Here is a 24,994-nt window from a genome sequence, read left to right on the forward strand (position 1 = left end):
GGGCGTGCAAGTGGTGGGGTTGACGATTGTTTGGGCGCCGATTCGACCGTCAATATGGACAGGACGGATAACTTATGCAACGGCGTGGGCGGGGATGTGCGGGTAATGACCGTGGGTGAAAGGCCGTCTGCGCGGGTGCGCAAGCTGTGGGAAGCGTCACGAAGAGGCAGAGGCGGGCACAGAGGCGAGTCGGCCGAGGCAAGCTTGCAGACGCGCCAGGAAAGACTGGAAGGGCGAGCGTCGGAACGGCCGGACACCGGACAAGCCAATGCGCGCGAACGTGATGGATGGTGTGTGCTGTTGGAGGTTGCAGAAGCGTTGGAGAGTCTGGCATATGCGCAAGAGCCTCGACCCGAGCGGAGACGCGCAGTGGGTCCGAGCCTCGTCTGTTCCGCAGTTCTGTCCGCACGCCGTTTCTTCTTTTTCCGCACAGGCGTGGCTCGCGTGTCGTGTTTGTGGACTTTCGAAGTGGAAACTTGTTAGCTGCTCGGCGTAACACATTCTATCAAAAAATCGACTCGTTTGCGGAACAGCGGGATTTTTGGGACAGGGTCCACCGTTCGTTCGCCGGTCCGGCTGAGTTGAGCAGCTTGCTCTTGCAGCTCCATCACACCTCACCTCCACCATCCACCTCTTCGAATCGGTAAAGCGAGGATGTTTGACTGCTAGACAACGACATAGTCATATCCGGTCTCAGCTTCACAAGTCTCAGCCCATTAGATCCACCGACGGTCACGCTTTAGCGGCTCCACGCACGCGAGATCCCATCTGGCGGCGATGTCAACCAAGCGCCACTCTCCGCCGGAGTGACACGCAGAATATCGCGAGAAAGCCATGCCGTCCACATGTCCTGAGTGCGGCTCGCAAGAAACCCTCAGCTTCATCGCCGAGGTGGGCCAAGACGTCTGCTCCGACTGCGGCACCGTCCTGCAGGATCTCCACCTGTACGAGCCCACCAACCGCTACGAGATCGCATACGCCCTTGGCGGGCCCTCTATAGAGCGCACCGCATGGAATTCTCTCGACCCGCACTACAATCCTCTCGTTCTACAGCGATGGCACTCTAGCATCGACGAGGCGCGCGTCCGCACCCGCTACCATCGAAAGCCCGAAGTAGATGCACGCATCACGGGAATCTTGACAGCTCTGGGGCACCCGTCTCTGTTCCACCAGGTCGACTTTCTGTTTCAACGGGCACGCGAGATCTCGTGGAACAACAAGGACAAATCGCAAGTCGCATTTCCGGACGATGCAGAAGCTGCCGAGGGCGCAGCCACGGGCTATCAGGATCTACTGGCTCGATTCGTGCCTCCTCCAATCAGTTGGGGCTCCCTGTCGCTCTACCTTGCTACTGCATGCTGTTATGCTGTCCTCCGTCTTCAAGGCGTCCGCATCGACCTCGAGAGCGTCGCAGACGCCGCTCAGATCCCCTTTGCCCACTTGCGCCGCGCCTTCCACTGGCTCCGTCTGCTCGTCAGCGATGCTGTGAACGACGTCAGACTCTTTGACCCGGATGCCTACGTGCGCAGAGTGCTCGCCTTCTTTCGCTGCCAGCTTGCATCCGCACAGCCCAGCCTCAACGCCACCATCCTCAACTATCTCAAGCCTCTCCAGACCCCCGCTGGTCCAGGCCGAGCCAAAGACATCCCCCAAGACCCAGCTCGCATTCTTCATCGCACGCCTTTCGAGGCCGTCGAGGGAACGGCGCTCCAGGTATGCTCCTTCTGGTGGCGGCAGCGCCGAGAAGGTGCATCCAAAACTCGTTACGCTGCATTTGCAGCGGCCGTCTTGGCCATGGAAGCGCACCTCAAGATGCCCGCGCCGAGGACCGAGATCTTTCGCCACACGCTCCGGGCACTCAACTTTGACGTGGCTCGAGCTCATCGGCCCGACGAAGATACGAGCTGGGACGACCTTGGCAAGAGGCAAGCCATGGCGCTCCATGCCGAGATTTACGCCGCACTCCGGCTGGAAGCTCTCAAAATCCCCTGGCTCACCGGTCTCGCTCCGATCTCTCAAAAGGTGCGCTACGAGAACCGCTGCAAAGCCTCCAAGGAGGCCCAGGAGGACGGCGAGCTTGCACCCGCAGGTATGACGGAACTCGTGCGTCGTGATCTCATCGTACACGCAATCGACGTGCTGCAAGTATGGCAGGCTGTGCAGGGAAAAGTCGCAACGAAGCTTCCGACAGCGACCGCAGACAAACGAGTCTCTCCGCGTGCCAACGGTACAAGCCGAAAGAGTCGCTCGAAGGACAAGGCGCCTGCGTCGGACGAGGCTTCTGAGCTCGAAGCTGACTGGGACGAGCTCGAATGCTTCGTGTCGACGACTCGACGTGCCGACGAGCGCGACGCCGCGGAAGCTGTGAAAGCTGAGGAGGCTGACGACGACGATGCGGAAGTCTGGCCGCGAATCGAGAAGCGCCTGGAAGCGGAGGGAATCCAGAGTGCCGTCGACCGCACGCACGGCGACTCGGCCGATGCTGTCGATGCCAAGCCGCATCCGATCGACTTGCTGACCGACGAGCAGGTGGACCGCCTGCTCTTTGAGCACGACGAGCTCCAGTCCATCTTGCGCGCCGACCCTGCCGAGCGTGCTGCGGTCGAGCGCGCCAAAGTCGCCCTGGGCGCATGGACGCAGGAATCCGAGTACCAGCGCAATGCTGAGATTGCGGCGCTCGCCCGCCGCGCCCAGGAGGAGCGCGAGGCGCAACACCAGCGACACAGTGCAATGAAGCGAGAGAGCCTCGACTCCCTTGTGGCGGATCGTGCCGGGCCAAAGCGTCGCAAAAAGCCATCAAGCAGCCGCCACGACCGACAGACGAAGCAGACGAGCAAGAAGAGGCGCACCCGCTCGCAAGCTGCGGTGTCGCTGAGCGATCAGCGGGATGAGTCCGACTGGAGCGACTGACGCAGCAAGAGCACATGTTGTGGCGTGCAAGTGCATAGTCACACGCCATTTTTGATACCCTAGATATCCCGTTGATTTTTCGGCAGCGCCGGAATTGCAATTTTTTCATGCCCGCGACTGCTGTCTTTTGCCAGTCCAAGTCGCTTGGAGGTGAAAGTGGCTCGGAGGAGACCGTGGGAACTGTCAGTCAGCGCCGAGCGTCACCAGCTGAAGCTCAGGCGCCCGACGGGACGCCACGGTAATCAGCAGTTCGTATGAGGCTGGAGATGAGTAGCGCTGGCTTTCGGACGGACCACCCTCAAGCCAGGTCTGAGTCAGGAAACACGCGACGCCCTACTCGACAGGTTCGGTCTGCCACGACACCCCGTCGCCCCACGCGTGCATCTGCCAGCCTCGAGAGACTGCGCTGCGGATTCCGATAGACAGCTTCATCCCGTTCGGGCCAGCTCGAACACTCACACCGATTGCGGCGACGTGTGCAGATGCGCGGGAGGATGCGCCGGCCCTGAGTCACACCCCTCCTGCTGCTGGAGCAATAGATGTCGTGTGCGGCTGTCGAGCTGGTCAACAGCGCGGAGAGGCGAGGGAGCAGAGGGAGGCGCTTCGGCGGCTGGCTCAGTCGACCCGTGGTCAGCCCACGCAAGACGATATATATACGGTCGCCTCCCTCCGACGTTGCATCTCTCCCTCCTCCCCCCTCAACTTTCTGCACCCTTTCGCGCCGATATCGACTGCAGAACAACGACAAAACTNCCCACTGCTACGAACAACGGTACCAAGCCCACTGCGACAGCTTCGGGCTACAAGCCTGGCGAGGCGGATATGCACGCGCTCACGTGGCAGGGCAAGCGCGACGTGCGCGTCGTCAATGTGCCTCGACCCACCATCACCGACCCCACCGACATCATTGTGCGCGCTACGGGCGTCACGGTGTGCGGTAGCGACCTGCACCTCTACCATGGCGATGTTCCCGACGTGCACGAAGGCGAGATCCTCGGCCACGAAGGTGTCGGTGTGGTCGACCAGGTCGGCGCTCAGGTGACCAAGTTCAAGCAGGGCGACCGCGTGGTCGCCTCGTTCTCGGTGGCGTGCGGTAGCTGCGACTACTGCAAGAAGGAGGAGTTCACCATGTGCGACCGCACCAACAAGAGCGGCAGGATGGAACAGCTCTACGGCAGCAAGATCGGCGGCATCCTCGGATACTCGCACCTGCTCGGCGGATACGCGGGCACCCAGGCCGAGTACTTCCGTGTGCCGTTTGGCGACGTCAACCTTTTCCACATTCCCGACGAGGTTCCCGACGAGAAGGCCATTCTGCTCGCCGACGTGGCACTCACGGCCTACCACAGCGTCGTGGATATCGACTTCAAGGAGGGCGAGACGGCGGCGATCTGGGGCGCCGGCCCCATTGGCCAGCTCATTGCGCAGTGGCTCTGCAAGGTGTTTGGCGCAAGCAAGGTGATCATCATCGACAACGTCGCCCCGCGTCTCAACTGGGTCAAGGACCGTCTGAACGTGGAGACGATCAACTTTGACCACACCGCCAACGTGGCCGACGAGATCCTGTCGAGGGTGCCGGGCGGTGTGGATGTGGCGTTTGACGCCGCTGGCTTCCGCTACTCCAAGTCGTTCCTGCACCGTGCCATGCAGACTCTCTCGCTCGAGACGGACACGCCCGAGACGCTCAATGAGGCCATCCGCGCCACTCGCAAGCGCGGCCGCATCAGCGTCATCGCCGATTACGTGGGCCGCTGCAGCGGCTTCCTGATTGGCGCGCTCATGGAGAAGGGCATCACGCTCAAGGGCAACGGCCAGGCTCCCGTGCAGAAGTACATGGAGAAAGTGCTCAAAGACTTTGTCGTGACGGGCAAGTTTGACCCTACGCTCATCTTGACCCACCGCTTTGCCCTCGATGACGTTGCCAAGGCCTACAAGGCTTTTGACCAGAAGCGCACCGACGATTCAACGGGTCTGCCTTACATCAAGGCCTTCGTCGAGACCAAGTATTCGAAGCCGCGCGCCGAGGGTACCCCCGAGCTCGGCCGCGTCCCTGGCGCTTGATGCATCTCCCCAGCGTCGCCGTGTGCGCCGCCGTGCGTGTCGCCGTGCACGCTGACTTGTAGCTCGCATTGCAATTTTCGGAATGCAAGTTTTGGCTCTTGCACTGCGCAACGATTGCCGCTGTCGTAAGAGCTGCGAATGTGAACGCGAGCCGAGGATCGCCAATGCCATGTCGGAAGATCCATCCGAAGCGCTGACTGAGGCGGACAGTTCTGCCGGTGCGGTGGTGGCGCGCGTGGTGACTCAGGGTGCAGTCGCATATTTCCAGGTGGAGGATCATTCATCAACTCCGAAACGACTCCTGTTGCACTATAAAGCTCACCCATATCGCCACCGCCGACCACCCATCACAGCAAGCTCAACTAGCTCTATCACCTCCGATCACAATGTCGAACCTCAACATGTCGTCGGGACCGCAGCAGGAAGTGGCGGGCACGCTGCCGAACAACTACTCGCTTGGAGGCGGCAACATGAAGGCCGACCCCAAGGTACCGACCAACACGAATCCCAACCCAGAGGCGGGTCGGGACGATGTCAACACCGGCGGCCGCGGAGGCGATGTTTTTCGCCAGCCTGTTCATGCCCATGTAAGTACGCCGTGCTCTGCCCCGGTGCCCTTTTAATTGTGACAATGTTGACACTCCAGATTGCGTTCGATAGGACATCGACATTCCCGCAAACAAGCCGCACCTGCACGCGGGTGCCAACGAGACGCATAAGCAGATCCACTCGTCGCACTCTGGCCCCGGCAAGCCCTGATGTCTCCACAGTCATGCTTTCTTGCAATTCGCAGACTGTCTATCTTCCAACGATGTCGGACTTACAGGCGCCAGCGCATTCCCACTTCGAGTCCGTCCTCGAGGTTCCGTGGCGGCTGCGATGACGCATCGCTCTTGCTACCTGCCACCTGCGGGTCGAGTGCCATATCGCTGCTGTTGCCAGCAGGCAAGCCGAGTCCACGGCCGTTGTGATCGACTTCCATAAAGTTGGGACGCAGGCGCGTGACGCTAATGTAGCCATTGAGGATGGCCCACACATCGGTGCCCTCCGGAAGCTGCTTGGGCCCAAGCAGCGACGCCATGTTGGGCGCAAAGTGAAGCAGGTTCTGAGGCGTAGGTGCCGTGGCGGGTTGAGGTGCAGGTGGCGCAGGGTAGTTGGCGGTGGTCTCGGCGGCGAAAAGCGGACCGTAGCGGTTCTCCCAAATGCGGGTCCACACGACCTGGGGCTTGGTCACGGTCTCGCAGAGCGGCACGTTGATGCTGTAGCAGCCCACCTGGGGCTCGTTGTGCCAGTTGTCGTAGAGACGCTTGATGAGGCCGGCGCTGAAGCGGTTGGCCTCGGCGGCTACCTTTCGCAGCTCGCTGGCCTCCAGCCCCGGTCCGCGCGCCTTGGAACGGTCGGCAAACGTGGGTGGGTTGGTCATAAAGTGACCAAAGGAGACGGCGATGCTGCGCACACCCGCGAGCGAGGCCGCAAGCGCTGCACCAAGCGTTCCCGACGAGAGCGCAAAGGCGGTGCCCGTGTTGCGGCCAAAGTTGGGCCCCGAGACGACGAGGTCGAAAGGAGTCGAGGTACTGGCGGGCGCCTCGCGCTCGGCGGCAGTGTCGCCAAAGAAGGCGTCCTGGTTGAAGAGGCCCGAGTTGGAAGCCGTGGTGGGCGAGCCATCGATGAGGATCCATTCGGCAATCTCGCCACGCTCACGATCGATGGGTCGACGAGTCGCCGACCAGGACTGGGCGGTCCCGGCGTGCTTGCCGTCGAAATTGTCGTCGATCGGATAGTAGTACCAGTAGGCGACGGGACCTTGGAGCGAGAACTGCATCGATCCCCACGACTTTTGGAACGAAGGCAGCACCACGCTCACATCCCAGCCGAGCGCACAGAGCTCCTTGTAGAGGCCCAAGACGTGGGGCGACGATGTGGAGGGCGGGCCATCGTCGTTGACCAGGAGCACCTTGGGGCGTGCGCTACCAGAGGCGTTGGAGGGTGCAGACATGGTGTTGTCCTTGCGGAGGAGCGTATCGGGGCTGGTGTCTGACAGTTGACCGTCTAAGAGGATTCCGCGTGCTTCTTCTATGCCGCGGATTGGATCCAGAGTAGAGATGCGGGAGCGACTGTAGTCCCGGTGGAGAAGCACAGCAATACAGAGCAGAAGAACAGAAGTGAGAAGGTTGTGCAGCCAAGCGGCGCGCGACATCCACCGTGTGCTGTATGAGAGGTCGAGCAAGAGGACGAGGACGAGGTCGAAGTCGAGGCGAGGATGGTGGTGAGACGAGCAGCAGCGGGCGATGTATTCGCTTTGCCAAGCATCGCAGCCTCGTACCGCACTGCGTCCTCGGCGAATGAATAGCCGTGCGCCGATCCGTGCGGCACATGGAGCATTGTTAGCCCGGCATTCCAGACATTCTCAAAAGGTCGCAAATCCTGAGTCTCGTTTTGGCTTTCGACCTCCACCATCATCGCGCCTCGTCTCCTCCTCATCTCGGCATACTCTCCACTATTCCGGTCTGCTGAACCGCCAGTATCGCCTCGTCCGTCAACACTGCTCGCTAGCTCGTCTGCGTTCGGCCTTCAGCATCGCATCGTTCGACGAGTTTGAGCTGCAGCCTCTCGGTAGCAGCTCGTCTCCGCCTGGTTCGCCCGCCATGGCCAACGACTACTCGCACATCCACACGCCCATCCACCCGCGCGCACCCACGGCCAACCTCGTCTCATGTAAGGTGCTCGTTAGCCTCATCGGACAGGTCGCCATCTGTGGTGGCTTTCAGCTGTGGGCCTTCTGCTACACGCGTCGCCAGGACTGGTACGAGCCTCCGGAGATCAACCCGGACGAACTCAACACCACCAACCCGGAGAACTCGGCGGTGTTCCTCATCTCGTCGTTCCAGTACATCGTCGGATCGCTCGTCTACAGCACAGGGTATCCGTACCGCAAAGCGGTGTACACCAATGTGTGGCTCATGGCCACGGTTGTGCTGCTGCTCTTCTTCTCCATCTGGGCGCTCTTTACGCCTTCGGGCTTCCTGTTTGACCTGCTCGGCCTCGTCCCCTTCCCGCGCTCCTTCCACATTGCACTCTTTATCGCCGTCGTGCTCAACACGCTCCTCTGCTTCCTCTTCGAGACGGTGTTTGCAAAGTACGTCGTCCGATGCGTCAAGGCCATCCAGCGTGTCGCGCGCCGCTCTCGCCGCTCAAAGACCCGCAAGCACAACTCCAAGATGTACAAGGCGGTGGAACGCAGCATGCAGCTCGACGGAGACGTATAAGACACACGGCTTCTTCCTTCCGATCCCACCTTTACACACGGCACACAGTAATACCAGCCAAACAATTTGGAGAGTGTGGCAATACCCGGGGTCTTGATTAATGCGTGCCACAATGCTACACGAAGAGAAAATGCTCAATGCTGATGCCACGTCAAGGAAGGCGAGGTGACGAAGGTAGGAGGCGGGGGAATCTAGGTTAACAGAAGGGAACGTGTTCCAGACGAGACGGCCGTCGTAGGAGATTACAAGCGCTTCTCGATCTCGGCGAGCTTGGACGGATGCTTGGCCGACGAGTTGGCTGGTGTCTGCAGCTTCTTGCCCGCGGCATGGCTGTCGGCGAGCGACTGGAAGTAGAGCTGAAGGTCCTCCTCGAGCATCTCGCTCTCCACTTCGTCCTCGGCAGCGCCCTTTTCGGCCTTGCTCGAGTTGAACAGCGCCTCGAGCTCCTGCAGCTTCTGCTGGCGGTCGAGCTCGGGGTCGTAGTGGCGATGACGCTTGAGCACCACGCGCTCGTACAGCGACAGGTGGCGTGGGTGCACCGCGACGCCGTGGTAGTCCTGCTCGCGGCCCTGCACCACGCACTCCCAGTAGCGCTCCTGCTCGCGCAGGTCGAGACCCGTCGTGTCGGGAATGAAGACCATGGTGAGCACCCAGCCGAGCAGACCGAACCACGAAACCACCCAGAACTTGGTGTGGTTGTCAATGTAGTTGTAGAGAATCGCGGGTGCGAGCGCACCGAGCTTGCCCACGGCGGCCGAAACACCGTGCGAGGTGGCACGGATGGATGCGGGGAACACCTCGGCGGCGAGGAGGAAGGTGGTGGAGTTGGGGCCGAACTGGTTGAAGAAGGACGAGAGGAAGTAGATGGCCTGGAACGCCTTGATGCCCGAGCCGGGCACGGTGAGCGTGTTGTAGAGCGCAGCGCCGATGATGAAGAGGATGAAATCGGCGACGAAGCCGTTGGCCTGCATCCACTTGCGGCCGTACTGCTTGTGGTCGATGAGGAGCGCGGCCATGTAGTAGCCGGCGAGCGAGATGATGATGTTGTACATGTTGTAGACCCAGGTGGTCTCGAGGCCGCCGGCGCTGTTGGTGATGATGCTGATGAAGACGCCCGAGAAGATCTTGTTGCCGTAGAAGAAGAAGTCGTTGGCGAACCAGCCGCCAGCGGTTCCGAGCAGACGGTGCCAGTAGTGGTGGAGCGAGAGCTTGAGCGAGACAATGTCGTAGCCGGACGTGTTGAGACGCTTCTTTGCGGTCTGAAGGGCGGCATCCTGGTACTTCATGCGATAGTATCGGATGTAGGCAAGGTAAAGGGTGAAGGCGGCGATGATGCCAAACTGCACGCGGAAGGTCCACTGCGTCGAGGTCTCGCTGTAGGGACCGTTGAGCGAGCCGTGGAAGATGAGCAGGCCGATGATCAGAACGCCTTGATTGGCAAGCTGACCCCAACCCTGCATGAGAAAAGAGAGCGACACTTTGCGTCCTCGGTGCATACGATCGCCGGTGGTGGCAGCACGACCTGTGCCGGTGCCCTCCATCGCTCTTGTCGAGGTCATGGGATATTCGCCGCCCACCCCGATGCCGTAGATGAAGACGGACCATGCGTAGCAGATGACCCAGCCGTTGAGCGAGGTGCCCCACATGGCGGTGAGCATGACCGAACCGAGGGTCATGATGAGTGCGTCTTGCACCATTCCGAAGCGTCTTCCGATCCAGTCGCCCTCGATGCCGACGAGGATCTGTCCGACGATGATGCCGACGATCTCGAGGTAGTCGATGGCGTGGAGCCAGTTTTCGTCGCAGACGGTGTGGTTCTTCCAGCATTGGGGCCATACGGCCTTGAAGAGCGGCGAGAGGTTTCCGATGGAGAAGAGGGTGTAACCCTCGACAAAGAGGCCGAGACCGGTGATGACATAGTTGCTAAAGTAGGCGCGGATGGGCGAGAGCGGGTCGCGCTTGAACATGCGACCGATCTCGCCGAGCTCGCGGCGCGCCTCTGCGTTGGACTGGGCGTTGATCCAAGAGGTCTTTTCCCAGAAGGGGAGGTCGGCCCAGTAGGTTTTTGTGTCGCTGGTGTACGAGTCGGAGGGGAAGAGCGTCTCGTCGAGGGCCGCGTTGATGTTTGCGGTGGCGGAGGAGGGGTGGTGGGCGCCATCAGCCGAAGGCGAGGAGGCCGAGTTGGACGACGGCTGAGCGCTGTCGTGGCTTGAAGAAGCGACCGAAGTCATCTCGGTCTGGATGTTGTCCGCCATGATGGCCCTTGACGTGCGTCAGTTGCGATGTGAGCGGAGGGAGGGGACGATGGTCGTGGTCTTGACAGAGGGAGGGGGGAGAATGTATTCGTCCACCTGAGCCCAGAAGGGTGTCTGAACGCGAACGGACAACCAGACTCGGGCACAGCAGGGAGGGGCGACTGGAGCTGTGGCAGGCCACACTCGTCAGGGCCATCTGCGCATCAGCAGCRGCAGCATCAGCAGCAGCAGCAGCAGGACCATGCAAAAGCAAATGCAACCCGAACCGAAAGAGGGTTTTCCGGGTGGGCGCAAAGTCGAGGCGGCGATGCGCAGGCCTCAGTACAGTATTCGGATGTACCGGTGAGCGCCGTCCGCGGCGACGTGTCAGGCAAGGGCGGGCAAAAAATTGAGAAGGAAGTCGAGCGGAAGTTTTTCGGTTTTCTCACTTTTGCCGCCCGCCCGCCCGCTCCCTCTCCTGTCGTTGGATTCCGAAGAGCCGCCCGCCGCTTGCTCACCGCGGTCGGCCGCTTCGCGGGCGCTCAATCTTCGGTCTAACCCGAGGCCGAACCTCCTCCTCATCTCATGCCGGCGCAACTCTGAGCTTACTCGGCGGCTCGACCGAAGCAGTAGCGTAAGGTTGCGATGACTGCCTCGCAAGAGGCTAGGCTGCTCACCACGTACGCCTCTGAGGAGCGTCACTCGCTAGCCTCGATGCGGCGAAGCGGCGAAGCGGCGACAGAGCTCCGGCCCAGACGAGCCTCGCTTAGAGCCGAGCTGGGATTTCCATTTGGAGTTCGAACTCACGCTGCTAGCCCTGTTGAGGGATTTTCTGAAACACGCGCGTTCCCAAAAGAGTCAAAAATTCTCCGCAGCTCATCACGACGCGACTCGTCGGCTTGCAAACAGTACTGTAAATTTACTGTACCAGTCGCGAGTACTGTACTGTACCGCTGGCTCGCCCGGCTCGCCTCTGCCGCCGCCGCCGCCGCTCCGCCGTTGCTGCTCCGCTCGAACTCGTGCATGCAGGTGGCTGCAGCTCCCAGTCCAAGGTCGTGTGACTGGTCCCCCCATCCTTTCCAATCACCAGATCGGCAGAGCGCAAACGCATATCGAGAAAGGATCGGGGGGTGAGGGAAGCCCGGCGAGGGATGCAACCCTTCCATCCGTATGAGCAGCCGCCCCCATTCCTGGGTGAATCAATGCAATCGCATCATCACTCCTGCTGCCAAGCTCCCTTTCGCTCTTTGAGGCGCGTGTTTGTGCCGATTAGGCTCGTGACAGAGCGATGATGTCGACAATGACGAACGACGGCCAGTCTCAAAGCCACCTCGGGCGCGCTCAGCAATGTGACTACCGTGGGTGAGCATCGCTTCGAGATGCGTCGGCTCCCCCGCATATAACCGAGCTGTCCACGTTCCCTCGTCTGCATCCAGCTTGGCCCAACCAATTTTCGTCCGGCTTGACAAAAAATTGCCACTGCTTCCCCTCCACCTTTGCAATCCAGTCTAAGTCCAACTTGCGGTCATGGCGCATCTCAAGCTCGCCTCATGGCCGTAGTGCTACCCGGCCCGTCGCGTGCCGGCCGACTTCTTGGGTCAGGCACGAGGTCGTCGGCAACGGCAACGCTTCTCCAACTCCGATGCCCACGTCAGACATGCTGCGCACCGTCAGAACAGGCCGACGCGACGCCAGCGACTTGAGTGTGGAGTTTTGCAGGCCATCATGCTAGCTTGGTGTTGAAGTGTGCCTGAGCGATCTCGACGCATCGCAAGCGTGAACCAAGTGTCAGCAAAGTGAACACGTTCCCACTCGGATTTCAACATGGCCATCAGCCGTGCCGAGAAGATTCAGCAGCGAGCTCAGAAGACCGCTGCGACCAAGTACGCCAAACGCTCGACCAAAGCTCTCATCCTCGGCGACGGCGTGACGCTGACTCGAAGCGTCAAGGCTTGCGCATTCTCAAGTGCTGCGTCAAGGCTATCGTGGGTGGCCACTCAAGCCCTGGCAAGCTGGACGACGACTGCGAGCAGGCACGATCCGATCGCATCGCACGCTTGCTGCATCTCATCCGGCATCACCAGCGGACTGGGTCTAACGCTTCGGACGAAAATTTGATCGGAGACCTGCCTCGCCCCCATCCCGGAGATCGACCCCCGGAGATCGACCCATGACCTTCGAGAGCATTTCGAATGTATAAGCCGCAGACCGACAGGGCGGTCCGAGAGTTGATTGGCAAGTCGTCCAGCACTGCCCTCTCGCCCAATGCCCGCCTTAGCATCAGGAAGGGACAGACCGAAGCGCCAGTGCTGCTTGCCGATCGGTCCGCCTTCTGAGACGACGGGACATGGTCCAATAACGGAACGTTCTGCGCCTGGTGGCGATGTCGCTCATGGACGCCAGCCGCTGCCTCCAGCAGGTCGCCAACAAGCTTGGCTGGGATAACCTCACGCCGTACGACTTTCGGCGCACGTTTGCAACGATGGCGAAGAATTGCGTCCCGGAAGACCAGCCCAGGCTCTTGATGCGCCACCGTCACTCGCGCTCGCACGCTGCCGAAACGGTGTAAGTCTCTGATCACGCGCCCATCGACCAGGTCTCTCGACCGGCGACGCCTATGCGTACCTCAACAATATCTATAGCCAAAGCACGAACGTGCTTCTTGCGCATCGAAATGCAGCGTCGTCCACCGATGGGTCCCGAGCGCAAAGCATCGTGATTGAGGTGCCGCTATCTTCGACGACGTGTCTATCAGCCACGGCTCCACGGTTGGTCGTGCTGCTAGCCACTGAATCCACCATTTGGGAGTGAACGTTGGCCGTGTTGGCGCCGGGCCCTCCTTCTGATATCCTCTACCTTTGTACTCGCCATTCATGTGATCACTGTTCATTCCAGTATTGAATCAAGCTGCGATTCGATCCCGGTGCGAGAGGCCCTTTGAGCCGCCACTCGGACCTTAAACATCAGCAAGGATTCCCCCAAGAATCTCAAGTATACCACGACTTTCATCATCTCCGATCTTATCGCGACGAGGGCAACGAAGCCAGGCTCGATGCCTTGCGATGCATCTCCCCGCAAAGGTGAATGGACATCACCAAGTCCAACGTCTGGCAAGGTCACGGGTAACACGCCGCCTTCGCTTCGATGCCAGTTTCTCGACCCGCTTCGTCAGGGCCTCAGGAGGATTGGGCGCTTGGGTCTGTTGCATTCGCCGCACATTTTTACAAAACGCACCAAAGGTTGGTGCATGTCGTCCGTCACAGGGGAAGCGACCAACCCTGGCCTCCTCTTCTGTTGGATCTGCGGAAGCTGGCTCGAAGGATCTGCGGAAGCTGGCTCGAAGGCGAGCCGGGGCATCTCGAAGATTGCCACACGCGTCCATTTGCGGCGCTGCCTCGTCCTCTCACGTTTAACGCCTGTACGCTGAGGGGTCCCCTGCCTGGGTCTTCGCGAGCAGAGACGTACGGCTTGGTACGCATTCCGTTCCTGGACGTCGGCGGGATCCGCGATGAACGTCAGGCCTGGCTCAGGGAAGCATTTGCTGCACTTGTCGAGCAGGTTGGTGCTGGCAGAACGAAGCCCCGCAAAGGCAAGTCACTGCTTGTCCGAAGCATCACACACACTGCCCCGCCTCGGACTGCTTAGATGCCATGCAAGGCCTTACGCCGATCATTGTGCTCACATCCATCGCTTCCAGGTCCTCCAGCGACAAGGTCGGCTTGTCCGTGACGGTCGCAAACCAGACGACGAGGTTCACGCGCATCTGACCAATGCAACCGCAGAAGACATCCTTTTGCGAGTGAAGGACCAAGTCCATCCGGAATTGCTCGCATACCCGCATCGCGTCCGCCGACGGCAATGCGTACCTGACCGTTTACAGCCGAAGAAGGAAGGTGGGCTCGTGATCCATCTGCTCTCGCAAGTACAATAGCGGCTGTAGCCATCACATAGTTCAAACGGCATCGCCGACATGTACAATTCCATCCATGGTGACGATCAGAACGAACAATGTCATTCTAAGGCATCAGAGCTCGGATGTTGGCGCTGTGCACCTTACCCCCCAGAATGAGCTCCGAGAGCACCTTGCCCGTGCCGAGCGAGTTGGTGATGCCCCAGCACGAGTGGCCCGCCGCCACGTACACGCCGTCCTTTCCTCCGATGATCGGGTTGCCGGTGCGGTTGCTGATGGGCAGGTAGCACGCCTGCTTGGCTTTGAGCGTAGCGCCAGCACCGACATCGAGCGATGTGGGCGAGAGCACCTTGCTCTGCTCGATCAACGCCGCTACCTTGTTCTCGTCAAAGTCCACTTCGTCCGCGGTGTCAGGCAGCGCAACGTCGTCCGAGCCACCGCATACGTATGCTGTGCCGTCCGGGCGGCAGTACAGTTCCGGCGCCCCAGCTTTGCGGCCACCGGGGCCGTACGCCATGTCGGTGAAGAGGCAGTCAGCCGAGAGCGGCTTGCCCGGCGGCGACTCGATCACGATGCTGTGCGCTCGCGATCCATCAATGGAAGACGCTGCTTTGAGGTGCGCAGGGAGCATGCTCCGTGGGAAGAGCTTGGTGATGAGAGAGCCAGTCCACGGTCCTGCAGCGATCACGAGGTCGTCCGCGTCTATTGTCTGCTTGTCTCGCGTTTTGGAGTCGGTGATCTCGACTCCGGTAACACGTCGTCGATCGTTGAAGCGCAAGCCGGTAGCACGCGTGTTGAAGAGCACCTCCACGCCGGCCTCGATGGACTCTTGCACCAGATGGCGTGTCAGCAGACCCGGATGCACTTGCGCCGTTGAACCTTTGCCGCCCATGTTGGATGTGGAAGTGATGATCTCCTTGTCGAGCCAGTCTATGGCACATTTTGCAGGCCTTTTGGTTCTGGACTCGCTGAGGCTCGAGTCGACGTTGACCTGCCAGGTCTCGACCTCGCGGTAGCCCCACTTCTCGCGGCCACCATCCTGATCCGCAAGCTGTCGATGAAGCTTGAAGCTGAGCTCCGCCAGGCTTGCCGTCGCCGTACCGTGCCAGTCCAGCGCCAAAAAGCCGCCAGCTTTGCCTGATGCCGCAGGAGCCGGTGCAGAGGACGCTTCGATGAGAGTGATGCGCGTCGCCGCCCGGGTTCCCGCCGACGCTGCGGCTCGCGAAAGGTAGTAGGCGATGCTTGAGCCGACGATGCCGCCCCCAACCACGACGATCGACCGTGCTGGTCTACTTGCGGTTGTCATGTTTCTATACTGACGATGATGAGAGGAAGAGAGCTCGTCTTCTGAGGCAGCAATAGCCGGTGGCAAAAGAATGGACCCTGCCCGCTCTGCAGGTGGAGGCTGCAACCGCAAAATTCGCCGGTCAACCAAAAGACTGTCCTTCCGGCCGAAACGAAGTGACAGTGGCAGGGAGAAAAAATCGGGCAGCCAACGCGCGATTGCAACGCGGAGAGGCAGTGGAACAACAACATCAGATCGCCAACCTGCGCTCGCTGCTCGACTCTTTCAGTACTTCGCACCTTCTGCGCCAACAACCAGTACCCAGCAAGCGTCCGCTTCTCATTGAGGGCAACACACAGTGCAGGAGCCATGTTCTCCTTCTCGAACTCCGCGGCCACGCCGCAACAGCAGCAACCGCAGCCGCAGCAGCCGCAGCAACCCCAGTCATCGACGCCATTCGGAGGCAGTGGATTTGGCAATTCCTTCTCCAGTCCAGGAGGGTTCTCCTTCGGCAACAACAGCACAAATGCCGCACAACCACAGCATCAGCAACAGCAACAGCAGCCGCAGCAAGGCACACCGCAGTCAGGTGGGCTTTTCGGACAGAAGCCGATGTTTGGCACTCCTGGTGCGCAGCAGCCAACACAGCAGCAGCCGTCTGGCTCTCTGTTTGGCAATGCTGGCACTCCTGCGCCCACTTCGACCCAGCCAAACCTCTTCGGCACGCCGCAAAACAACAACCTCTTCGGCTCGTCCGCCTCGTCGAACTTCCCGCAGCAGTCACAGTCGCAGAACTTTGGTCAGCAGACATCGACGCAAACCAATGCCTTCGGTCAGGGCGCCCCTGGCTTCAACTCCTCCTCTCCCGCACCTTTTTCGGCTCAGCCGCAGACGCAGCCGTTCAGCAGCCCCATGCACCACCACAATGCGACGCAGCAGCACGGGCTGCCGCACTTCGGCACGCCACAGTCGTCGCAACAGCAGCAGCATCAGCAGCAGTTCCAACAGCAGCAGCACCAGCAGGCGCTCATCGAACAGCAGCGTCTCAACTTGGAGCAGCAGAGTCACAACATGAGCTACATCCCCGGCTATCTCAGCCGCACCAAAGTAGTCAAGCCATACAAGCTCCCTTCGCGCCAGACCGAGCCCACCTCTCCCGAGGCAGTCCAGGATGCCGATTCGAGCATTGCCTTTGGCACACCCGCCTCCAAGTCGGGCAAGGAGGAGAGCACTCCCTCGTCCAAGGGACACCCTTCGCCCGTAGGTCGCTTCAGCTCGAGCTTCTTCAACGACAGGCGCGACGACGCCTCGTTCAGTCGAGCCGGCTCCGCCGCGCCTGGAACGCCCTGGCGAGGCGGCAAAGAGAGCATCTTTGGTGCTGGTGGCCTGCGCGGTGGGCGTCAGTCGGCAACACCGGCGCCTGCCTCTGCCAACGCCGGCACTTTTGGCACCCCAGCGCGCAAAACGTCGATGGAATCGCCCGCCCGCTCCATCCGCTCCAATTCGACTCCGCCCGCGGCATCCGCAGCCTTCAATGTGGCAAGTGGCGCCATGGACGAGGAGGACGACGACGATGCTCCTCCGCAAGAGCGTCTCGAAGATGAGACATCCACGGCGGCTCACTCGTCCTTGCTCGGTACGTCCAGCACCAGCAGCGGAATGTACTCGGCCAACTATCGATCCCCTGCCGCTGCCGATGCCACATCGCCGCAGAAGCTTCTTCCAACTCGGAACACCCTGTCGGCGTCGTCCGCGACTGCGCTCCAACGAACTTCGCCTTCTCTGACTCTTGCCGCTACCGCTTCGAGCGAAGGATACGCCTCGACTCCGACTGGCGATGCGTCGGCGGAGAAAAACTCGACCTTGGGCCTCGCGCAACGCACCGTGCTGGTGTTCGGATATCCGACGTGGATGGAAAAGGCTGTACTCGAGCTTTTTGCCAGCATCGGCGGCGTCGAGCTGATGGAGGCGATCGATCTCACGGGCAGCGGATCGGCGCAAGAGCAAGCGTCGGCGCAGCCATCGGCTCCGGCACTGTCTTGCTGCACGCGCATCCGCTACGCCGAGTCGTTTCAGGCGCTGCATGCACTGCGTCGCAACGGCGAGGTGGTGGCAGGCGCCTGTATGGTCGGTGTCCGTTGGGAAGACGACAACTTTCACCAGGTCGCGCTCACCAACGGCAGCGATGCCGTGTTCCGAATGGACGTCTTCCCCTCCAGCCGCACCGCCGAGACGTACAAAGCGTCGTCCAAGTCGATCGCTGTTCCTTCCATTGATGCGGCCGCGGGTGCCAGTGCGCTTTCTTCAAGCAAGATCGGCGGTTCGAACGCGCCTAGCTTTGGCAGTGGCAAAGGCTCCAGCAGCTCGAACAACCGCCACTCGATCGCGTTCGGACAGGGTGCCTCGGAACGCGCCAACTCGTCTGGCCAGGCAGCCTCGGCAAGTGGCAGCACCCCTTCGTATCCCGCCTTTGGTCGCCCCCTGTCGGTGATTGACGACCCGTCGGTAGCATTCAAGCCTTCGGTGTCGGGCAACCACCTCAGCGGGCTGGCAGGCTCGCCGTTCAAGGCAGCTTCGTCTCTGTTTGGGTCGGGCGCTGCAGGTGCTCCCAAGCCCGCACCCGCAGGCAGCACCAACGCAGCTGACTCAAAGGCAGGCGCCTCCAACGGCAGCACGAGCGTGCTCGGCCGCATCACCGAGGGCATCTTTGGCTGGTGATTGTCGTGTCAAGACTTTCTGCCGTGGCTAGACACAATGATCATGTAGGCTGTACGATGCTACCGTCACGTTGAAGCATTGCAGTGATGGCTGCGGTGGATATAATACATGAATTTTACACAGAAGATCGGGCTGAACAAAAGAGCGAGACTGCATGCGATACGAGCGAAAGGGAACACTAGTAACCGCCGAGACCATCCCATCTGCCGCGCAGTCGCCTTGCCAGCTGGAAGTCCTTCTTCATGACGGTGACGCGCTTGCCGTGAATAGCGCAGAGATTTCTGGCATGCGCAAAACAATAAACAGAGCAAAGATGTCAGTGACTTGCGACGGACGATGGATGACGAGCGGGCGGGATGAGCTTACGCGTCCTCGAAGAGGTGAACCAGGAACGCCTCGGTGGCTTCTTGGAGTGCGAGGATGGCCGAGCTTTGCCAGCGGAGGCCCGAGCCGTATTCGCCGTGTTCATACGACGTGACAAAGTCGTTGGCGATCTCGCGCACCAGGCGCGCAAATGGCAGCTTGCGCAGTAGCAGGTCCGTCGACTTTTGGTACTTGCGAATCTCGCGCAGCGCCACGGTGCCTGGCTTGAAGCGGCGTTTGGCACCCACATGGCCTGCGCAGTCAGGAAAAGGGGAGAGGGATCAGCATCATCAAGTCGAAGCGCTTCTTGAGCTGATCAAAGACGAGGACCACCTACTTATGCTGGGCTCTGTGACCGAGTATTCTTCGAACCTGCGCCTCGAGACGGTGGATTGGATCGAGGGCGCGCGGCGCGAGAGCATGGCTGAGCCGCCGCCCTCAGAGGAGCTGGCGATGGAACGCTCGTCGTACGTGTCGGCATATGCGGACTCGGGATACGAGATATCGGCGTAACCTTTCTTGGCCATGTTGAAAGTTGTTGCCAGCGCAGACCAGAGCAAGACGATGGTGGTGGTGTGGTGAAGGACGTGGAGGAGAGGTGTCAGCTGCGCCTCAAAGTGTTGGGACCGCAGAGAGTCGCGTCGAGCTGCGCGAAAGTGGCCCCGATGCCCGATGCCCGCGCAGCTTTCGCAGCCAAAAATGCCGCCCAAGACCCGCATCACGTGAGTCCACCTCTCCACAATAATTTGAAGCGTGGCTGCAATCTTGTGGCAGGAAAATTGTGAATGTCGAGGGCGAGACGCGTCGCGAGTGTGAGTGTTGTTCTTTTCCGCACCTCCGCACCGTCCAGCGCTGCGCACCGGCCGCACCCTAACGAAAGCGCACCCCGAACGCGTCCGACAGTCTCGGCCACCATCTTCTCCTCTTGCTCCTTTGCGGTATCCATCACGAACGGCCATAGCTCCCACACCGAAGCGATGGTACCAACTTCGGCCACTCCAGCCGGCGACTTCGCGCCAGCACCAAAAGCGCCCAGCTATGACCACCTGCCGGACCTATCTGCGGACGACTCCATCGATGGCGTTGAAAAGGGGCGTCCCACATTCGAACAGCTCAATGCGACCCTGATCTCTCGTGGCTACCTCCGATCAGCCCTCAATGTGTCGGGCATGCGTGAAGAATCGGTCGGTGTGCTTGCCGACGCACTCCACGCCATGATCTCGCAGCGAGAGGAAGACATTGAAGTGCGCACCGCCCTCACCGCCAAGAATCGCACGCTCACCGCTTCGCTCGAACGTGCAAAGCGATTCCACAAGGAGGAGTCCGAGCGCGCCATCGACTTTGAGCGCAAGGCGGAGGCGGCCAAAGCCAAACTGACCCACGTCTCTGCACAGCTCGAGACGGAGCAGAATGCACACAAGGCCACCAAGGACGCGCTGGCCCGCATGCGTCGAGATCTGCAAGCGATCAAGGCATCCGCTCTGCAGTACAAGGCAGCCAACGATCGCTCAGTGGCGCGTGTGCGAGCGAGGATTGGCGAGGTCACCAGCTCGGCCATTCGATCGGCCGTGCCCGACTTCCAGATTGTTGCCTCTGCCTTTGACGATCTCCCCACGTCGTCAAGCACTAAAGCAAGCGCCGCGAGCGCCTATGCTCAGCAGGTACAGGAACTCGAACAGAAGCGCACGTCGCTCGTAGAATACAACCAGGCGCTCAAGAGACTTGCCACCGATGCCATCAACGCAGCCAGACGCGCCGACCAGGAGCTCCTCGATATGGTCGAAGCCGAACAAGAGGATGCCAAGAAGCGCGACGCGGAATCGGCGCCAAGGTCTGCTGGATCCCGTTCCACATCCTCAGGCAGCCTCATTAGCCACAGCAACTCGTCCAGAAAGGCTTCTACGTCGGACGCGTGGCTCGAGGGACATCGACCTCTCTTCCAGAGAGACCTCTTCCCGGCCACCGACAGCCTGCGCTCGACCTCATCGGGCATGCTTGTCTCCGCATCTTCGAGCAAAGCCCCGCATCCCGCTCTGCGCGCTCTCGAGCTCACTTCGACAGCCATCAGCACACATGTGCAGTCGCTTCTGGACCTCCGAACCGAACGCAACATTCACCAAGCGACGGCGAACCAACGATTCGCTGCCGAGCTCAAGGAGCAGGCGTGGGTCGCACAACTGGAGCACGGCATCCATGAGGATCTGCGTAACGACGCGCGTCTCTCGCTGAACAAGGCCAATGGACCAGTGCACATCGGCTCGCTCGCGTCGGCTGCTGCGGCCGCAACAAGCGGCACGTTGGCAGGCGGAACCTCGCAGCGCATCGACTGGCAGCGCGAAAAGTTGGAGCTGGAAAAGAAGCTTGCTCAGCTTGTCAAACAGCTCGCTGTCGCCGAACAAAATGCTGCGCGCAAGGACAAGGAAGTGCGCAAGCTCGCCGAAGCCGAACAGCGTGCGCGCAATCTGCTCGACCAGGCAGCTCAGCCCTCGAGCCCGGCTGACAAGGTGCAAGCCACACAGTCTGCAGAGATCACAAAGCGAGCAGACGCTCTCCGGATCGAGCTGCAGGCGGCCGAAGAAGCACGAGTGCAGCTGGCCCAGCGATGCAACGTCCTCGAAGCCGAAGCGCAAGAGCTCCGCAACGAGCGCAACCGCGTGCTCGCTGCTCCTGCCGCACCGAGATTCGAGCGAGACGATCCCGAGAAGACAGGTCCTCTCACTTCACTCAGGCGCCTGGATGACGGCGAAGTGGCCGAGATTCACGCACGCGATGCCAAACGACGCTCAGAGCTAGGCAGCCTCTCTGTGGTGGCGGAGGACGCCGAGATGGGACCTGCCTCGGACACCATTTCTGCGACGGACGCTGCCAGTGAGGAAGCCACTTCAGACGGAGACGCGCAAAGGAGAACTGACGATGCGAGCGGGGCTCTCAGCTTCGGCGAGAGCCTCAGCAACAATCCTGAGCTCGGGGCCATCTTTGGAGGAAGCAAGTGGACCGAGCCATCAAAGAGCAAGCCGCGAGCAGCACCACGACGGTCGTCGCGTCTGTCGGGTGAAGGCACGTCAGACGAATCAACAGCACCCGCAGCAGTACAGGATGAAAAGACGTCCGGACGCGTTGAAGAACGTAAGCGCAAATCAGACAAGGAGGAGGAGGAGGCGAACGAGTTGGGCAGCACAGGTCGACGCACGTCTAGTCGAGTGAGCATCGGCAGCTCGGAGTCGAAAGCAGCGTCGCCGAGGAGCTCCAAGAGGCCGAGAGCCGAGGCTGACGATGCTGCCACTGCGCAGCCGACATTATCGAAGCCGGCTGTAGTGGAAGCAGCAGCAGCGCCATCGCGACGCCGAATGTCGACGCGCGAGAAGCAAGAGCTGGAGGAGCAGCGCAGATCGCGTGCCGTGTCAAGCTCAAATGGGAACAAGACGCCAGCGCTCACTTCGCGACGGGTCGTGTCGGCCTCTTCGTCGTCCGTGACGCGGCCGACGGCGGCTTCGTTGCGGCGCAGCGAAGGAGTGCATGGGAGCAGTGTCAAACGACCGCTATCGAACGCAACCAACACGCGCGAAGCGGCAGCACCGATCGCCACGGCGGGCAAAGCACCTACACGTGCGGTCTCGTCGTCCAGCTCGGCGCGTGCTCGTTCCTGACGTATCGAAGCGCACAAGGACGGGGTATACTGTATTATTAGCTCGAAACTGTTGACATTGCGCAGCACGATGCGTGCACAATCAGATCTCAAAGTCGTAGATAAAGGCGTCAGCCAGCGTAGGTTTGACCTTGTCCTACCAAAAAAAAGGCAATGGGGAGGGAATCAGTGACTGATTGGAGGGACGAGGAGACGGCCATTGACGTACTACAAAGGCGAGATGGACGGGATCATGTTCGAGGTAGTATCGGACGTGCTCCTGCGAAGGGAAAGTGGAGATGAAGATGTGGTGGAAGCCCTTGCCCGCGTTCTCGGGCGAGGTGTTGTGGGTGGAGCTCTTGAAGTCGAGGATGTAGGGCTGGCCATCCGAGTAGAGGCAGGCTGTACGGAAGGTGTTGAAGTCGTCGTACAGCTCGCGCCTCTGCTCCGGCGAGACCGAATCCTTGTACTTGAACGACACGACGTGAACGACGGGCATGGCGCAGGATCGTGGATTGCTTCGAGGTGTGAGGAAGAAAAGAAGTTGTTCCGGTCGGCGCACGGCCCCCATCGAGTAGGACGCGGTTGTCAGACAAAACTCGGCTATACGGAGACGCGCATCCGCGGGTGTAACGCTCGCGCTCAGCAAAATGCCAACCACCGCTGACAGTCGGCGACCTCCGTTTTGCAAGCAAGACCAGATTGGGCTGACTGTGCTTCTAGAAGCTCGGCTGCGGCGAGCAGCGGGTGCGGGTCTTTTGTGCATCGCCTTTCGGGGTTAGTACAAGCTCCACTGAATGGCGACATGCGCCCGAGGAAAACAAGGGTTCCACGCTTCTACAGCCGGCGTTAACTGAACGAGGGCGCGTTACAGTATTCGCAATCGAGATGTTGCCTCCATCCGCGTCGGGATTTGCGATCGGCGATTCCATCGTTGCCTCCACGGACATAAGGGTCCTTCAGTGTTGCAGTCTGCTGCAAAGAAGGTGTCATCGGCCTCAAAGACCCCGTCGAATCTCCGTTGCATTCGGTCCATTCCACACGTGGCCACTCCCCTCGCACATCGTCCTCGGCTTTCTTGCCCGCGACGAGGAAGCGTCAATCAGCGCCATCCGCGGACTAATTCGCAAGCTCTCTCGCAGGTGCTTGTCTCCGCATTGGAACCAACTCGGCTGAGCCAGCCCTTCGACGGCTGCCGGCCTGCGTATGAGCGTGTCTTCCTTGGTCCGGTCCGTGCTGGTGAAGTTGATTGTGTGAACGCGTAGGAACGATGGTCGTGCTTGTCAAACACAGCATGCTCTGCAACACGCGCATCTATGAAACTCAGCGCCATCCCTTGGACTGGCTTGCCTATATATGTCGTCTGCTTTGATGACTGCCCGCACCATTCATCGTCATCATTTTCACTCACACACATCGCATTCCCAAGCCTTCTGCAGCCAGACGTCCCACACCTCCCAGCATCATCCGCATCTGCCACCACAATGTCCACCCCAGCCCAGATCAGCATCTTCCCTGCCTCCTCGGCAAGCGCTTCTCGCCTCGCCCAGCTTCTGCAGGACAGGCACCCGGACATCCGCGTGCGCCTTGCTGCCCGCTCGCCTGCCAAGCTCCAAGCTAGCGGCTCCAACGTCTCCATCGCTCAGTCCTCGCTCAACGTCTCCGATCCCGCTTCCATCAAGGATGCTCTCGACGGAAGTGACGCTGCCTACATCATGAATCCTCCCTTTTACACCGAGCAAGATCCCGCTGCCCTCTCCAAGACTTTCATCGACAACATCGTCGCTGCCGCAAACGCAAGCTCCACGCTCAAGAGAATCGTCTTCCTCTCGTCCATCGGTGCCGAAAAGACCTCGGGCACCGGCCCCATCAACAACGTTCACATCGCAGAGACCGGCCTCCTCGCCGACCTCCGTGACGGCGTAGAAGCCATTGCGCTCCGCCCGCCCTACTTCCTCTCCAACTTCAAGTCGGTGCTCCCGCTCGCCATCAGCCCTCCCCACATCCTTCCCTCCATGCTGCTCCCCTTCGACAAGCCTTATGCACTCATCGACTCCTCCGCTATCGCCGAAAAGGCTCTCAAGTATCTCGTCGCTCCGCCCTCATCGGCAGCTGATGCTGCTGGCAAGAACCACATCACCGTCGCCCAGCTCGTCACTGCCCCCAAGACTATTCCCGAGATTGCACAGATCGTCGCCGAGATCACAGGTACGCCTGTCACCGCCGTTCCGGTCCCCGAAGACCAGTGGCTTCCCACCTTCCAGAAGGCAGGCATGCCGGACAAGCTAGCTTCTGCCTTCTATGATCTCACAAAGGCAACCAACACCGGCTACGTCGGTTACCTCGATCAGCCTCAGATCGACGCCGAGGCACAACGCGGAGTCACCGTCATCACCGAGCACACCGACGTCGACACCAAAGCGGCTCTCGAACGCCTCATTGAACAAGTTAAGAGCGCATGAGCTATCAATATAGCGCCACATCTTCAGTCAAGTGTCCATCTCCTTGCTGTTGAAGCTCTCCCTCTAATCGCATGCAGGTAATAACGTTCGAGTTGCAAAGCTACAAAGTGCGCGTGCGGGTCAGTCCCGAAGCATTGAGAATGGTACGGAATCTGAGAAG

General features: G+C 60.4%; 12 protein-coding genes across 12 annotated transcripts; 7 read left to right on the forward strand and 5 right to left on the reverse strand.

Annotated features, from left to right (window-relative positions):
- Nucleotides 1-834: 834 nt before the first annotated feature.
- PAN0_017c5557 (butanediol dehydrogenase) lies at nucleotides 835-4,971 on the forward strand (the record flags this gene model as incomplete). The annotated part of the gene is made up of 3 exons (XM_014799131.1): nucleotides 835-2,865; nucleotides 3,045-3,148; nucleotides 3,648-4,971. 3 exons carry the CDS (start codon nucleotides 835-837, stop codon nucleotides 4,969-4,971), a joined length of 3,459 nt encoding a protein of 1,152 aa, XP_014654617.1.
- A 169-nt stretch (nucleotides 4,972-5,140) lies between these two features.
- PAN0_017c5558 (uncharacterized protein) lies at nucleotides 5,141-5,730 on the forward strand (the record flags this gene model as incomplete). Its single annotated transcript, XM_014799132.1, has 3 exons — nucleotides 5,141-5,239; nucleotides 5,289-5,558; nucleotides 5,632-5,730. 3 exons carry the CDS (start codon nucleotides 5,141-5,143, stop codon nucleotides 5,728-5,730), a joined length of 468 nt encoding a protein of 155 aa, XP_014654618.1.
- A 61-nt stretch (nucleotides 5,731-5,791) lies between these two features.
- Nucleotides 5,792-7,168, reverse strand: PAN0_017d5559 (sure-like protein; the record flags this gene model as incomplete). Its single annotated transcript, XM_014799133.1, has 1 exon — nucleotides 5,792-7,168. One exon carries the CDS (start codon nucleotides 7,166-7,168, stop codon nucleotides 5,792-5,794), a length of 1,377 nt encoding a protein of 458 aa, XP_014654619.1.
- Nucleotides 7,169-7,259: 91 nt separating this feature from the next.
- Nucleotides 7,260-8,237, forward strand: PAN0_017c5560 (uncharacterized protein; the record flags this gene model as incomplete). Its single annotated transcript, XM_014799134.1, has 1 exon — nucleotides 7,260-8,237. The coding sequence occupies one exon, from the start codon at nucleotides 7,260-7,262 to the stop codon at nucleotides 8,235-8,237; it is 978 nt and encodes a 325-aa protein (XP_014654620.1).
- A 242-nt stretch (nucleotides 8,238-8,479) lies between these two features.
- Nucleotides 8,480-10,492, reverse strand: PAN0_017d5561 (permeases of the major facilitator superfamily; the record flags this gene model as incomplete). Its single annotated transcript, XM_014799135.1, has 1 exon — nucleotides 8,480-10,492. One exon carries the CDS (start codon nucleotides 10,490-10,492, stop codon nucleotides 8,480-8,482), a length of 2,013 nt encoding a protein of 670 aa, XP_014654621.1.
- Nucleotides 10,493-12,295: 1,803 nt separating this feature from the next.
- On the forward strand, nucleotides 12,296-14,238 carry PAN0_017c5562 (uncharacterized protein; the record flags this gene model as incomplete). The annotated part of the gene is made up of 6 exons (XM_014799136.1): nucleotides 12,296-12,415; nucleotides 12,679-12,794; nucleotides 12,875-13,036; nucleotides 13,439-13,710; nucleotides 13,929-14,033; nucleotides 14,117-14,238. The coding sequence occupies 6 exons, from the start codon at nucleotides 12,296-12,298 to the stop codon at nucleotides 14,236-14,238; spliced, it is 897 nt and encodes a 298-aa protein (XP_014654622.1).
- Nucleotides 14,239-14,487: 249 nt separating this feature from the next.
- On the reverse strand, nucleotides 14,488-15,687 carry PAN0_017d5563 (cytoplasm protein; the record flags this gene model as incomplete). Its single annotated transcript, XM_014799137.1, has 1 exon — nucleotides 14,488-15,687. One exon carries the CDS (start codon nucleotides 15,685-15,687, stop codon nucleotides 14,488-14,490), a length of 1,200 nt encoding a protein of 399 aa, XP_014654623.1.
- A 348-nt stretch (nucleotides 15,688-16,035) lies between these two features.
- PAN0_017c5564 (uncharacterized protein) lies at nucleotides 16,036-18,384 on the forward strand (the record flags this gene model as incomplete). Its single annotated transcript, XM_014799138.1, has 1 exon — nucleotides 16,036-18,384. The coding sequence occupies one exon, from the start codon at nucleotides 16,036-16,038 to the stop codon at nucleotides 18,382-18,384; it is 2,349 nt and encodes a 782-aa protein (XP_014654624.1).
- Nucleotides 18,385-18,562: 178 nt separating this feature from the next.
- PAN0_017d5565 (histone-fold-containing protein) lies at nucleotides 18,563-19,274 on the reverse strand (the record flags this gene model as incomplete). Its single annotated transcript, XM_014799139.1, has 3 exons — nucleotides 18,563-18,665; nucleotides 18,751-19,000; nucleotides 19,085-19,274. The coding sequence occupies 3 exons, from the start codon at nucleotides 19,272-19,274 to the stop codon at nucleotides 18,563-18,565; spliced, it is 543 nt and encodes a 180-aa protein (XP_014654625.1).
- A 450-nt stretch (nucleotides 19,275-19,724) lies between these two features.
- PAN0_017c5566 (uncharacterized protein) lies at nucleotides 19,725-22,394 on the forward strand (the record flags this gene model as incomplete). The annotated part of the gene is made up of 1 exon (XM_014799140.1): nucleotides 19,725-22,394. The coding sequence occupies one exon, from the start codon at nucleotides 19,725-19,727 to the stop codon at nucleotides 22,392-22,394; it is 2,670 nt and encodes an 889-aa protein (XP_014654626.1).
- Nucleotides 22,395-22,475: 81 nt separating this feature from the next.
- Nucleotides 22,476-22,871, reverse strand: PAN0_017d5567 (stress responsive a b barrel domain protein; the record flags this gene model as incomplete). The annotated part of the gene is made up of 2 exons (XM_014799141.1): nucleotides 22,476-22,529; nucleotides 22,602-22,871. 2 exons carry the CDS (start codon nucleotides 22,869-22,871, stop codon nucleotides 22,476-22,478), a joined length of 324 nt encoding a protein of 107 aa, XP_014654627.1.
- An 817-nt stretch (nucleotides 22,872-23,688) lies between these two features.
- On the forward strand, nucleotides 23,689-24,834 carry PAN0_017c5568 (NAD-dependent epimerase/dehydratase; the record flags this gene model as incomplete). The annotated part of the gene is made up of 1 exon (XM_014799142.1): nucleotides 23,689-24,834. The coding sequence occupies one exon, from the start codon at nucleotides 23,689-23,691 to the stop codon at nucleotides 24,832-24,834; it is 1,146 nt and encodes a 381-aa protein (XP_014654628.1).
- Nucleotides 24,835-24,994: the final 160 nt, after the last annotated feature.

Source organism: Moesziomyces antarcticus, assembly GCF_000747765.1.
Source record: "Moesziomyces antarcticus DNA, scaffold: scaffold_v10017, strain JCM 10317, whole genome shotgun sequence".
In the NCBI taxonomy this organism is placed as follows: Eukaryota; Fungi; Basidiomycota; class Ustilaginomycetes; order Ustilaginales; family Ustilaginaceae; genus Moesziomyces; species Moesziomyces antarcticus.